Genomic DNA, 13,939 nt, shown 5'->3' with positions numbered 1-13,939 from the left:
CATTTAAGTAACTGTGATGAATCGTATGTGGGTTCGTGCTACCCAAAGTAAGAAACTATAAAGATTTCCGAGTCATACTAAGCAGCGATCTCAAAACCACCAGCCATTGTAAGGCTGCTGCTGCAAAAGGCTACAGGGTATTATGGTCTATTCGTAAGTCTTTCCAGTATTTAGATGATGAAATGTTTAGATTAATATACCCGATTTATGTGCGACCACATTTAGAATATGGGATTCAAGCAGCGAGTCCTTGTTTCAAGTATGAAGCAGATATGCTTGAAAGAGTCCAACAACGAGGTACTAGGATGGTCAAAGGTCTATCTGGCCTATCTTATGAAGACAGACTGGTACAAGTTAACTTATTTCCGTTATCATGCCGTAGGATACGGGATGATCTAATATTGGCTTATCGTATACTGGACGATTACCTTGATATTACCATGTCTTATCTTTTACTTCCGTCTGGGACTGATCATTTGAGAGGATATTCGAATAAAGTTCAAAAGCCGAGATCAAATCATTTACGTCTGGAGTTTCGTTTCTCGCACCGAGTAGTGAATTACTAGATTCCCTATCACAACACGTAATATCAACACCTTCCGTTGATATATTCAAAACGAGATTGAACCTCCACAATATTACAAACTGCAAGGAATAATATAAGTCGATAGATCTCTTATCCTTATTACTGAAGGCTAAAGATGTTACTGTGACCTTGCAGACGTAGTAACTGATTAAACGCATGTTTAAATATGGATTTTGTTCCAGATGACATATTGAAAGAGTTTCCTCAAGAAAACGAAAGTCAGCTTTGGGAATAATTAAGTATAGTTCGATTGAGTTTTTAGGGCACCTCATAGATCCCAAAACAAGGGTGAAGTTTGGGAACAGCATTTCAGCTGAAAAAATTCCACGGTCTAAAAAAGTGACATGGACTAAAACTGAGGGAACTTATGAAATCACATTGAAATCCGAGACTTCATTCAGGCAAGCTCTACACTCATATGATATTTTCTCAGGAGCATTATTGCTTCTAAGCAAAAGTCTCACACAAAGTATGTTTGCCACAGCTTTGTAACTCAATGCTGTCAGCGATAGGAGTTATGTTGTATATTTGTCTAAAAAACTCGCCGATATCGTTCAGAATTCGCATATAGGAGAACTTTCACCTGTTGAAAGTGCAGAACAACTTCAGAAGTTTAAAGAAGCTAGTCACACGGCATTAAAGAGTATTCAAAACATTTTCCGAGAGGCAATACCTCAGGTCTGTTTATCAAGATAAATCTCCATTTAAGTAGATACGCCCTGAAGAAAGTCATCGCAGGGCATTGCTTCTTAGCCTGTCAGATAAGTACGAAAATATTTTCAATAACTTAATTGATGCTTGTGAGAAGTAAGCGGTATATAATTTCTTAGTAGCTTTAGTCTATATTCAGCTGTGATATCTGGGAGAAAAGATCTTTGCATGATAAACGTAGAGGGTCTGCGTAACAAAAAGAAATTGGAGGACTGTTTGAAGTACTGTTTGTGATTAAAACAATATTTCTTCCAAAGGTGTCTCACTGACGCGAGTTTAAGCAATGACAAACTTCAATCATCTATCAAAAATCTGAATTCAGAGGTAAAGTTATGTTTATCTGTTGTATTTGTGTAACCTTCATAGATAATGCAAGCTATTTCATCTACAAAGGCAAATGAAGAAGAAGTGTTCAATGTTCATAACTTATATAAACTTCAGCTTCAAAGAACTGAGAGTGATCAAAGAGTACTTGCAGAAGAAAGTTGTCATTGCTTTAATATGGCTCTTAACTTAATAAAGTTGGTAAGTAAGTTGCTTTTTCAACCTTCGTATGACTATAACACTGGAAAACTAATCCAGGAACATAGTTCAATATTACTGAATGATGTAATAAAATTGTAAGAAGTTCAAGATTCAGAGGAACCCAAAATATCAGTCGGTAGTATTCCACACCAACGTATGTAGTGGATCACCAACCAAACTTAGCAAGTGTCTTAACCTCTAGAGACAATTGGAACCCACAGTTTCATGGACTAGTTTCCCATATTTATGCGGCAACTTATGTCTTATAGCTCTACTCAGTGACCCCTTCATCCAAAATACGATATACTGTACTGGATATTTTGGTCACAGAAGTGATTTCAACCAAAAGTTTGCTAGTTGCTAGGTAGTTTTAACGTATAAATAACTAAAATTTAGTTTAAAGTCGACAATAAGTATGTTAAAGCTCAAAACTAAGTTTACAAATGTATGAAGTAGTCCGATTTCAGAATAAGATTTATGTAGTAAGGACAGAAGGCCTACGACCTATGTTATTCCTTTTCTAGTATGCTTCTGCGAGTGTCCAGTCTCATCTTGAATGAGTCGATTGAAGGTGCGGACACCACCGCTTCGGGTAACAGGTTTCCAGTATTGATGATACGGTGTGAAAATCTGTATGCCACTGGTATTTTGTTCGTTCTTGGCTTTTCTACTCTCCTGCTATGTCTTCTGAGATGTCCCGATCTAGTGGGAAGAAAAAGAGGATATGCTAGGTCCAAAATCATTTCTCAGTATTCTGTACATCAAAATTTGATCTCCCCTTAGTATGCGACAGGACAGTAAAGAGGTTCAGCTTTTCAAGCCACTCTTTGTATGGCAAACCCCGGAGTTCTGGAATTGCACGGGTAGCTGCCCTCTGTACTTTTTTAAGGATATCCGAGTCACCTTTTAAACAGGAGTTTGCAGCCTGAACGCAGTTCTTACGCTTAGTTCTCACCAAAGTTATGTATGCGGTAGTGAACATGGTAGTATCTAACTTAGTGAATGTCCGTTTCAAAGCCCAGAGGGTTTGCAACCCTCCGGCAATGGGTCGTGGTCTTAATATCATGACTGACAGTCACCCCAAGATCCTTATGAGACTAGATCACTGGTAGTGGCACTTCCCCTATGCTGTACCTATTAACCTTTGTATCCTCAAAGTGCATGTGGACACTTTATGCTGCGTTGATGGGCATCAGCCACTCAACCTAAACAAAATTACACTCGAAAAAACAATAAGTCATTTCAATGGCAAAGTGTTTGGATTATTTGAATACTGCCGTAGTGTACTAAATAATATAAGCAATTGTAAGGTTAAGAACTAGAATTGTTAAGTTCAAAATAATTACCAGATTCGTCCAACATAGTTCTCTTCAAAGAATAAGTGTACTGTAACCATCGGTATCTGAACATCCTCGAAGTACGGAGTATTATGAAAAGTATTTTTTCACAATACCTTTACCTGATGTTTGTCTTCAAAGTTACTTGATTTAAAAACAAGTGGATATATCTCTTGATTTATAATGAGGGGATTATAAATGAGTTGAAAGTTTTTATGCTTATATTTCTGGTTTCCAGTGACAATAGTATTCTATCAAGGTAGGAACAACTTGCATCCCATGAAGTGAGCAGCATGTTCAGATAATTTACTGACTGCAGTTATTTCCTTAAATTCACTTGGATTGTAACAAATTTTAGTAAACGCACTTTAAATACAAAATAAACAAAACCATGGATGTTCAGTGAATAATACTTTTTGTGAATACAACATATTAGCAAAAAAAGGGATATTAAATGCTCACCAAGACAACTATTTAGTTAATCAGAATTGTAAGTACCGGAAACTGAAATTTATGAATGAAAGTTTGCATAATTTAAAATCCAGTTTGTTAATGTTCAAGAACTTATATGTAATATATGCGGTTTAGTCCACAGTATAGCTAATTTACATAAATTAATGAAGTCCACTGTGTTTCTTGAATGTCAATAATGATAAAAGTACTCAACTACCAAAGTATATAGATTTTAAGCAAAAGAATCAAATTATGTGTAAGTTATTGAGAGTTTTGAACCAAAAAGCGTATTATTTAATTAGGTTCTGTATATATCTACCACCTAAATCAATAAAAAACTAGTCACCCCCCCGGATTCGTAATTGCTTCTTAAATTGAAGCAAACACGTATGTGATAAATGATATAAAAATATAAATTTCAGATCATTGCACACTCATACCAACAACTTAAGACCTAAACCTGTTGGTTCAATTCATTTGGTTGACTTTTGTCGAGCTGTGTTTATTTTTGTACTTTTCTAATATACCTTTGTCTGGCTTTAGGTCTCTCTGTTAATTTCATCCCATTCTTTCACTAAATTATAAATTTTTGAGACATTCTGAGAAATTGATACTCTGGACAGTTTTGAAATATTTTATTACAGTGTATATTAGGCCCGTATAATTCAATTCTGAATTTATTCGAGTAAAATACTGTTATATTTTAATGAAGATTAAATTATATCTAACTTCAAGGAACTATTATTGAACATTTATCATATATATATATATATATATATATATATATATATATATATATATATATATATATATATATGTATATATATATTCTTATTGTATAACTACTCAGTAACTAGATTGCATATATCTATATTCCTTTCATTATAAGCTTTCTTTGGCCTATTGGTTACTATTGTACGATTTATTATTCCTAAGTTATACCCAATCTATTAGTTGAAGTATCTTCTATCCTATGGTGTTGAAGGATGACACAGGTGTTCAGTGTTTGACAACGCTTCCACCAGTAACACCTAATATGATTTGTACCCACCGAGAGAAATCAAAAGACAGAGTCGAGGAGATCAGAAGAGTGTATTTGGCGATAACCAAAATATCGGAATTCTCTGATTTAATCTGGCTAGCGATTGCGGTTGATGTTGAGCACGGCGTTACCACACGTGATCTGGTGCGGATGCCTGACCGAGCGCCTTCAGCTAGATGAGTCCACTAAAACATATGGTCAGCATCCAATGTCGAAAACTTACAGGGCTATTTATTTTGGGGATTTATTTACCGCTACAGATCACTCCCCCCCTAGTGGATTAGTGATGACCCTAAGACGTGGCCAGCCAGAAGTTTAAACCCAGCGAGTTTGTCGTTGGTAAACACCCTTCTGATAGCTTGCTAGGATTAGCAGCGTCTGGTCGTCTTTCTTTACTATATGGGACCGAGGTACAACATAGTAAAAAAAGAAAATGTACAATGAAAATTTCAGCCCCTCATAAACGTCATCGTCCTTTTCCAGCCGTCCTGGAAAAGAAAAAAGAAAATGTAAGTGCATGTCGAAATACACTCGTATGTGCGTAAAAACACAATGTCGGCGAAAAAAATTGGAATATAAACTAATTTACACGTAATATCGTTAAACAAAATTTATAATGTTCTTTTTGGAATAAAAATAAAAATACATAAGCATATTAAAATTGTTTTTTAAAAAAAATATATTATATATCGTAAAAAGAAAGATCGAGATAATATTAAATGTCTAGTAGTGCCTTACGTGCAATAGTCGTTTAAATGTTCTGGAAATCTAACTCTTCTTCCAGAACGCGTCGTTTTAAGTTTATTTTTAGATACATTCGGAGTAACATCGCGTGTGTTGGTTGTCGATTGAGGAATTATGAGTGGAGCCGTGTCGTGCGATTGTACCGAAGGAAAATCGACGTAGATAGGATTTCCTTCTAAATACGCTGCTTTGAGGCGATCGATGCTGATGCTATCGTTGATTCCGTTCTTATCGATTATATAGTACTTCGGTTCGCGTTGAAGAACTTTGAAAGGTCCTTCGTATTCTGATTCGAAAGGTCGTCGATGCCAACCGTGCTGCAGGTCTATGTTATTAAGGAGTTGGTCTAACCTTTGTCGATCGGTTAGGTCTCCTCGTTTAAGAATCGAACGTTTTAAGGTTTCGTAAGGTTCAGAAACATCACTAGTAAACATACTAGGTGTTATGTACCTGTTGAATTCGCGCGGTAGTGCCTTGACTACTGCGAGGAATTGTGCACGTGTGTCGATCACGCCGTGCTCGGAGAAGTCGGCTTCCGCGTAGCAGAACCAGGCTTCGATGTTGTTGGGCCAGAAAGGCATGAGTTGAAACGAAGGCGGGGAAAAAGTCTTAAGCTTGAGTACTTTGGTTGTCTGTTCAGTCATGATGAAATATGAAGTACGATAATGAACGAGGGGAAAATATATATTTATCCAAGAAAAAACACGAAAAAAAATCACAATGTTTAAAAAATAAAAAAATAAGTCAATTGTATATAAAAATCCCAAAAAGGAACAGACTCACAGTTGTAATTAGGTGTATCAGATCACGTCGGGCTCACCAATGAGTGATGACACAGGTATTCAGTGTTTGACAACGCTTCCACCAGTAACACCTAATATGATTTGTACCCACCGAGAGAAATCAAAAGACAGAGTCGAGGAGATCAGAAGAGTGTATTTGGCGATAACCAAAATATCGGAATTCTCTGATTTAATCTGGCTAGCGATTGCGGTTGATGTTGAGCACGGCGTTACCACACGTGATCTGGTGCGGATGCCTGACCGAGCGCCTTCAGCTAGATGAGTCCACTAAAACATATGGTCAGCATCCAATGTCGAAAACTTACAGGGCTATTTATTTTGGGGATTTGTTTACCGCTACAGTGTGATGTGGTCTGTTTGGCTGGTATATAAACCAAGTATGTTTGAAATAAATAATCCATTTTGTGGAAGCTGATATTTGTGTTCTGGATTGAACGGGCTGAATTAGGTTAGAAGCTACCATTTTAGGGGACTATTAAGGACTCAGAGTTGACCCAAGGCTGCTCGTACTGGTTAGTTCATCACTGGCTTAGCACAACGACAAGATCATATAATCCGGTGGTCTAGTCGGCGATTCGGTCACGTGATATTTGACGGGGCATAGGACATAACAATAATATTGATAAACTTGAATAATATCGGAACTGAAACTCGTCGTTCTTTACTTGACAATCTATCGGATGAAAGTTAAAAAACTAAGTACTGTACATTATGCAGAATAACTGATGATACCCGATCTACTGATCGCAAAATCAATACAATATAAGTTGAAAACCAACCTACAGTGTCCTAAATTTCTACTGATATGGTGAACAGGTACTAAGTTCATTTGAATATGAATAATTTTTGAGATTGATTTTGTCGGTGACTTGTAAATCCATCTTAAGAAGGAGTGATTAAGGAACAATCTATTAGTTATATTAGTTTATTATAAACGCTTAGTTTTACGATACTGTAAAGGTGTTTTCACACAGTAAGTTATTGATAAAGTAGTGTTCAATACAACTCATTCCAGTTTATAAAAATCTGGCTGCAAATAAATCACACAGAATGTAGTGTATTCATGTATTGTTTTGCTTTAATTGTGAGGTCAGATAAACCCCTATCTATTGTCTTTATGTTTTTACTTTCATTATCGGATTCTCGGATTACTAGTACGGAATCTGAAGCCTGTTGATTAGTTTGTGGATGAAACATTAATCATAACAGTATTCTTATTCAGAATAAATCCAGCTTTTCTCGTCATATTACAGTAAAACCAAAGCAGATATTGAGGTAATACATCCAATCATGATGTATTCCATACCATTAAAAAAAAAATTTATTTATATTTCAGACCATTGAGATATCAGGCATTTATTTTGATGACACGTTTACTAAACAGCTCAAAAATATTTCCAATATCTTCTATAGAAATTAATATTCAGAAGTAACTAACATCAGGACTTAACATCATCTAGTGAAGCATATGAAAGCAGAAATGACTGGAAAGTTGTTTTTAACTTCAAGACATGCAAGTCTCACGGCAAGCATATTACCATTCATACATTGGGTTCAAATTTAATCATAGATATTTTGAAATCCAGATAAACAGCTCTTTGACGCTTTTTAAATTTTAGTACCTCTTCAACCGATGTTAGTTTTTAATAAAAAGTATCTTAAAATGGCATAGAACGGGCACTCACAAAAGTGTCTGATAAAGAACGACTTCTAGTAAAAGTGAAGCCACGAGTGTAAATTTCATGTACAGAATCTATATTTACAAACAAATGTTAAACTAAGAAAATTTATTTTCCTGCATGTCTTGCCACGTGATAGTAACTGAAGCTGTAAATATGAATTTATTTAATTCTAACTCAGTAGTCTAAAGGTATTTACAATTGATTGATCACTGGGTGGTGATCAATGTCATGTATGTCCGGTCCTTCTTAGTTTAGATCGAATCCTACCGATTAAGCTGCAATGTGGCCACTAGTCTAGGTGACTCAACATTACGTTCACTATGTTGAAATAAGATGGTGGCTTTTGATGGAGTTTTGTTCTCTGGGCTGGACGGTTGGGCCGTGGAGCTTTCATCGTTCTTTTGAACGACATCATCAGCACAAACCTTAGGTTTTAATTTACTTGGCGACTCGGAAGTCCTAGGCTTGGTTTCTAACAGGGTTTTCGATGCCTACTGTTACAGAGCCCCGTGCTAATACGAACTACACATGTATCATCCCATGGTTTTTAATAATTTTACTGCTGATACTCAAACTTCACAACTGAGGAACAGTAATACCTTCATTTAATTAATTCTTAACTATCATCCAAATTACTGGGACAACATTTTTGTAAACCTTACATTTACGTTATTGTTTTTACAAATGTCGTCTGACAGAGAAACTTCTCAGGTTATATTTGTTCGATGTATCTTTTAGTGTGTTTTTTTCTAAACAAACATCGATCTTAAATACTTTCAGTTTTGTGATAGAAACATGGTGACTATTATAGATCATCTCCAAATGTCCAAAGATAAGTGGTTAACTATGTATGATCGATCATTTCTGTTGATGAGAAAATTAATAACACAATTATTTGAAACATTGGCAGCGTGTTCAGAAGGGATTATGCGCTTTTCTGAATGTCTGGAATACTTATTTATGTCATCTAAGTATCATTTGGATGACTTGTTGAAAAAAACTGAAAAATTAGAAATTTATCTACATCCAACGTTTGAGGATAACGTAAAGTAAGTGTACTGACTGTATAACAACGTTTAATGAGTCTATTATGTAGTATACTACTAATAACAATAATGTTATTTGTGAGTTCATTTTAAAAAGCTGTTTTTCAAAACAACTGTAGCTCCATCCTCTTATCTGATAAATATGTAATTAAACTAATGAATTGATTATCGGTTTATTTCCAATGTTATTACTGGTCTGAAAGTGACTTTTTGGAGATTATTTTCATTTAAATTCGTGGGCATTCTGCGTCGCCACTGAAAATCAGGGGTTACAGAACAGTTGTCTCGACCTTGTATGTGACTTTGCAGCAGTACACACCCACAACCCCTACATGATATTAATCTGTGGTGAATTCTACCTACAAATTAGGATAATCTGCACAAAATCACCTCACTTAAACTGTAATCCTGAGCTTGCTAGGGACTTACTACAGTATAGGTCTATGAAGTTCTAGAACTGAGGACTACCGGAGTTTAAGCACAAATGAGAGTTAAGACTTAGCAACAGCACTCAGTTGTCGGTATATCATGGATTAACTGAAGTTAGAAATATATACCACTGAATTGGCATTCAGTGGTCTAGTGGCTAAGATTTATCCACAATATATGGAGATACTGCGTTGGATTTCTGAGAGTTTCTTGGGTATGCACTGAGTTTAATAATACGGTGGAAAAGCTATTCGGTTCTCACAGATTTTTGTGGATGTTTAAATACAATTAAACCCTTTATTTTATTTGCGATGAAAGTTAGTCTGGTTACTTTTAAAAACTATTCATTTACATATTTGTGTTCTGTCCCACACATTGGGACTGTAGAATATATATGTGGATAGTTAAGAGAAGACGAAGCAGTTACTACAATTCCAATTAATTTGATAAAGGAGTTATTACTAAAATGCACTATGAATATGGATTTCAGGTTTTAAAGACAAATCGATGAAATTGCAATGGGTTCAGCATTAGGTCCCATACTAGTTGATATTTTTATAGCTAAATTTAAGTGGTCCAATTAAACAGTTTATTCTAAAGTTCGCACCCTACTGTTGATATATGGATGGCACGTTCATCCTCCGCAAATACAGTACATTACAACTAAAAGTTATTAGGCGATTTACTCTCAACCACTAAATGTAGAGTTAAAGAAGTGTGAGTAGAATAGCTCTTTTGGACGTTCTATTGACGAAAACAGCTGATGGGTCAATAAAAAATAACTTAAACAGTGAAAGCACCTGGACAGTACAGTACATACCTTTCTTTAACTTTGCTTCTCCACAGTACAAAAGAAACCCGACAAAACCTATTAGTTATCTAATACGCACCATGTTTCACTGATACAAGTGAACAAGAACTAGACGTCTTACGTAATACTCTTAGGGAAAATGGTCACCCTGGGAAGTCTATAAACAAATGTCTGACCACAAAATCAAGACTACATGAAGTACAAACAGTGAATAAGAAATACCTGTTCATGCGCCTGCAATTCAGAAGTAATGCAGCCGGTGAGATATTACTTCAGAGATTAGGTAGAACAATCCAACGAACACTGAATGCCGGAAAACTAAGAATACCGTTTTTCTCTCTCCCAATGATGACGCCGAGGCTAAAAGGTGAATTATCTAGAATGTCCACTTCGTTTTCTATTTCTCAGTTTGACTGCTCTTGTGGAGCATGTTTTATTAATCGAAGATACAGATATTTACAATTTCGTCGTTGAGATCACCTTCCAGCTCGGCTAAGCAAAAGTATATCCAAGATAGTAAATACGTTGTAGCGAATCTCTGTCATCACAAGCCTACGTGACCTGTTCTAACATTTAGAGATAAATTATTCTGATTTTTTATTTGTCCGATCACCCATATATTTGCCCTTGCATGAACCTGAGTATGCTTTATACATATATACATTCTAGTACGTGCGTGTCTGTCTCCTTTATGTTTATAAAGATTGAGTCACACATGACTCACTGAGTTGGCACTTTCGCCTTCTCTGTTTCGTATCTCTCATCATCTATCTGGAATAAAGAATGTCTGAAATAAATCCTTCCAACTTAATTTATATTTGGCTTTTGACTCCCATTCCCCAAATGGGATTACGAAATCAAACGGAGAATTTGTGTTCGAGGCTGATTTATTGTTCGTTCATAATAGAATCACATCGTGAGCCCATAACCTCAGTGCCCTAGCCCATTCAGTGCAAACTGATCGTAGCACCAGAATAAATCAGTCATTCTCAATAATTTTCCGTCAAAGTCGGCCCGACTCAAAGTCCTCCAAACGGCAGAAACAACAGCTATTCACATAAAAAACCGGATCTATATGTGCAAAAGATATATGTTTAACCCCTTCTATTACCTTGGTTAACCAAAAAATCAATAGTCATCTTAGTTGTAGAATGACCTAATTTGATTAATCATACGTACAATCTTTGTTAGTCAAATAATACTACCTTTGTTATTTTTATTCATATATCTTAGTATTATTATTACTATTGGTTTAACTTCACTACTACTCTTTCGAACACACGATTAATTTAGTTAGCACTCACCCCACTTGATTATTTTATATTAAATTATCTACTATTGAATTCATATAACTTCATAAACAAAACATTTGATTGGATTTGTATTTCTACATCCTGTCTTGACCATTTCAACAATTTTATTCTATTTTACAAACTATTTTACATTCACATACTATAAATTTAAACTATATATTTGCCTTAAACTTAGTTACTTTTTGGATTGATAATCTGGATAAATATTATTGTAAAACCGGTAAAGAATTTATTGACAAGAGTATTTTTCATTTGTTTATCAGTATTTTAATGTGTTCGGGATTTTTAGTGTTAAAATCTAGACCCATTGGGTCAAGAGTTTCAGATTCACTGCAAAATGTAAATGTTCCGCATCAGATAGAGTTTTGAGTAATGGACAGATGATGCTGAAAAGTAGTAGACTGTATAAGAAACAACTGTCCTTTGCTTTAAAGATTTTAAAATCCTACCCTAGGTCCTAAATATTTGATTGGGTAGGCAAAACCAAGTAGATAATTTATTGCTACAAGACCAGATAGATCATATGCTGTTGGAAAAACATATAGCAGGTACGACTCAGCATCTTGGGTGGGCTTACAGTGAGTGAGTGGATTTTTTCTCTAGCTATGTTCACTGCCTTCATATATTGTTTGGATCGGCTCAGTAATATGTAAATATACGCATGACGTACGTACATGTTCGTTTAATATTGGCAATATAGATTTATTCGCGCGTTTAGTTTTTTTACATTGCATATCTGGCTGGCTAAGCGTTAGGAAGTATGTAGTGCAAGGGAATCGGATAGAATACCATAACAGGATTATGTATGTCTTATACTGTGTACAAATTCATCAAATTGTAAATCCTGAGAAAAATAGCTGAATAGTATTGAAACTACAGAAATGACTGGAATTTAGATAAAACGTTTTGTTTCAAATATGAGATGATTAAAAATAATAGGCAAAGAAGTAAGCCTGTGTTTTAGGATTGTACTTGACCTTTTCAGGTGTGATCACAAGTATAAATTCTGTTAATTCATGGAAAACCATTTATTTTACTTACATGGATTTTAAAACAAACTTATAATTGACCTCAGAAATTCTTGTGTTAATCCGGTTAGTCTATCTAAATAAAATAAAATAAAATGAGTAATTTTGTTTATTTAAAATAACATTCAAGTCCTTAGAGGTGATAATCCACATTCAATGTTTTCCGTCAAAAGTAAGTTTATGCTTCAGCGTTTATTGATTTAAACAAGACCAGACAATATAGTATTCATAATGTTAAAAGATGATTCATTATTTGTTTAATAACTACGTACTGAATAACTACATTTAACAAGCATTTGCTTAATCGAAACTGCAAGTTCGTTTTTACCATGTATTACGGAAACCTATTGAATGTGGTTTCATGGTTTCTTCTTTGCTATTTCAAGATAGCTCAAACTTTCAAAATCTTTCAGAAAAATGAATTTATTTATTCTACTAAAAACTTAAATTTGTATTTAACTAAATAGTTCAATATCATCTTTTTCTTTGGTAAGAAATAGAAGTCCAGAATATACAACGCGTGCTACCATTCTACTGACTGATATTCTAGAAACAGCACAAAAAGTTAGTTACTTTCTTATGACCTATTTGCTAATCATTTTCAAAGTTTAAACAATTTTGAGTGAGTTCTTCAGATAAACGAATTTTAGATACAAGTATATAAATATTGTTGCCACGTCGGTTGATTCTCCTTGATGACGACCATGAAACATAGCTCCTTAATCTATTCCCTACATATACGTTGATTGGATCTCTTTATTGAAAACTGGAAAAAATAATTCGGACACGAATGTACGTGAGAGGTACAAATTTCATGCATACATATTAATAGACAGACCATAATTGATGGATGAAGAGCGAAAAGGCACTGCCAACCACCTTATTAAAATAGGTTTGTGTCTCAGCTTATGTAGTTCACATTGACATAAAAGTGTACATAAATGAAAGGTAAAGACTAAGTGTATGTGAATAATATAACAATGTTACGGTTATATATGCAAAAGTCAGATAAGTTAACGCATTTGTCAACGCTTTGTGTCAATCTGTTAGACCAGCTCACGATGCGATCGTAAATGTGATCAAGTGTTCGTTATTTTTTAAGTCTAGATGATGGGGTCGTTATGTTTAGCATATATACAATACATAAAGAGTACCAAAAAAATCGCAAAAAGAGAATTTGTCAGACGTCGAGAAGTATACAGTGTTAAGATGTTGGTGTAATAACAAAATTGAAAGCTTAAAATCAATGTGACCCTAATTAATATCATTTGTATATAAGACATGGTATGCGAGAATGATCTGAGTAAAATAAAAATTTCATAGTGTACAAGCATCATCCTTGTATGAAAAACCAATACACATATGGTGTATACATGTGAGTATAGAAAAAGAAATGTTAGTTTCAATAATTTGAAATGATGTGAAATAG

The 13,939-nt window shown here is 34.8% G+C and overlaps 2 protein-coding genes across 3 annotated transcripts in view; one reads left to right on the top strand and one right to left on the bottom strand.

The window, feature by feature from the left end:
• Positions 1-684: 684 nt before the first annotated feature.
• The window catches only part of LRRC9_1 (Leucine-rich repeat-containing protein 9), a 32,553-nt gene continuing 19,298 nt past the window's right edge, over positions 685-13,939 (top strand). Inside the window, exons 1-6 of one of the 2 annotated variants that reach the window (XM_051209512.1) lie at positions 685-1,055; positions 1,093-1,518; positions 1,555-1,621; positions 1,664-1,822; positions 8,664-8,932; positions 13,005-13,074. In XM_051209512.1, coding sequence (XP_051074968.1) covers positions 1,466-1,518; positions 1,555-1,621; positions 1,664-1,822; positions 8,664-8,932; positions 13,005-13,074 — 618 coding nt within the window. In that variant the 5' untranslated portion in view covers positions 685-1,055; positions 1,093-1,465. Of the gene's footprint in view, positions 1,622-1,663; positions 1,823-8,663; positions 8,933-10,872; positions 11,742-13,004; positions 13,075-13,939 lie in introns of those variants that run through there. The other variant, XM_051209513.1, reaches the window with a different exon arrangement.
• Positions 4,452-6,114, bottom strand: MS3_00001976 (uncharacterized protein). The gene has a single exon (XM_051209514.1). It carries the CDS (start codon positions 6,040-6,042, stop codon positions 5,389-5,391), a length of 654 nt encoding a protein of 217 aa, XP_051074970.1. The 5' UTR covers positions 6,043-6,114; the 3' UTR covers positions 4,452-5,388.

This window comes from Schistosoma haematobium, chromosome 1 (genome assembly GCF_000699445.3).
Source record: "Schistosoma haematobium chromosome 1, whole genome shotgun sequence".
Classification (NCBI taxonomy): Eukaryota; Metazoa; Platyhelminthes; class Trematoda; order Strigeidida; family Schistosomatidae; genus Schistosoma; species Schistosoma haematobium.
The sequence above is the reverse complement of the archived record's forward strand: the minus strand, read 5'-3'. Positions and strand labels throughout refer to the sequence as shown.

Bases quoted from the DNA above. Each gene is read 5' to 3' on its own strand.
- MS3_00001976 (XM_051209514.1), bottom strand. From the start codon at position 6,042: ATGACTGAACAGACAACCAAAGTACTCAAGCTTAAGACTTTTTCCCCG.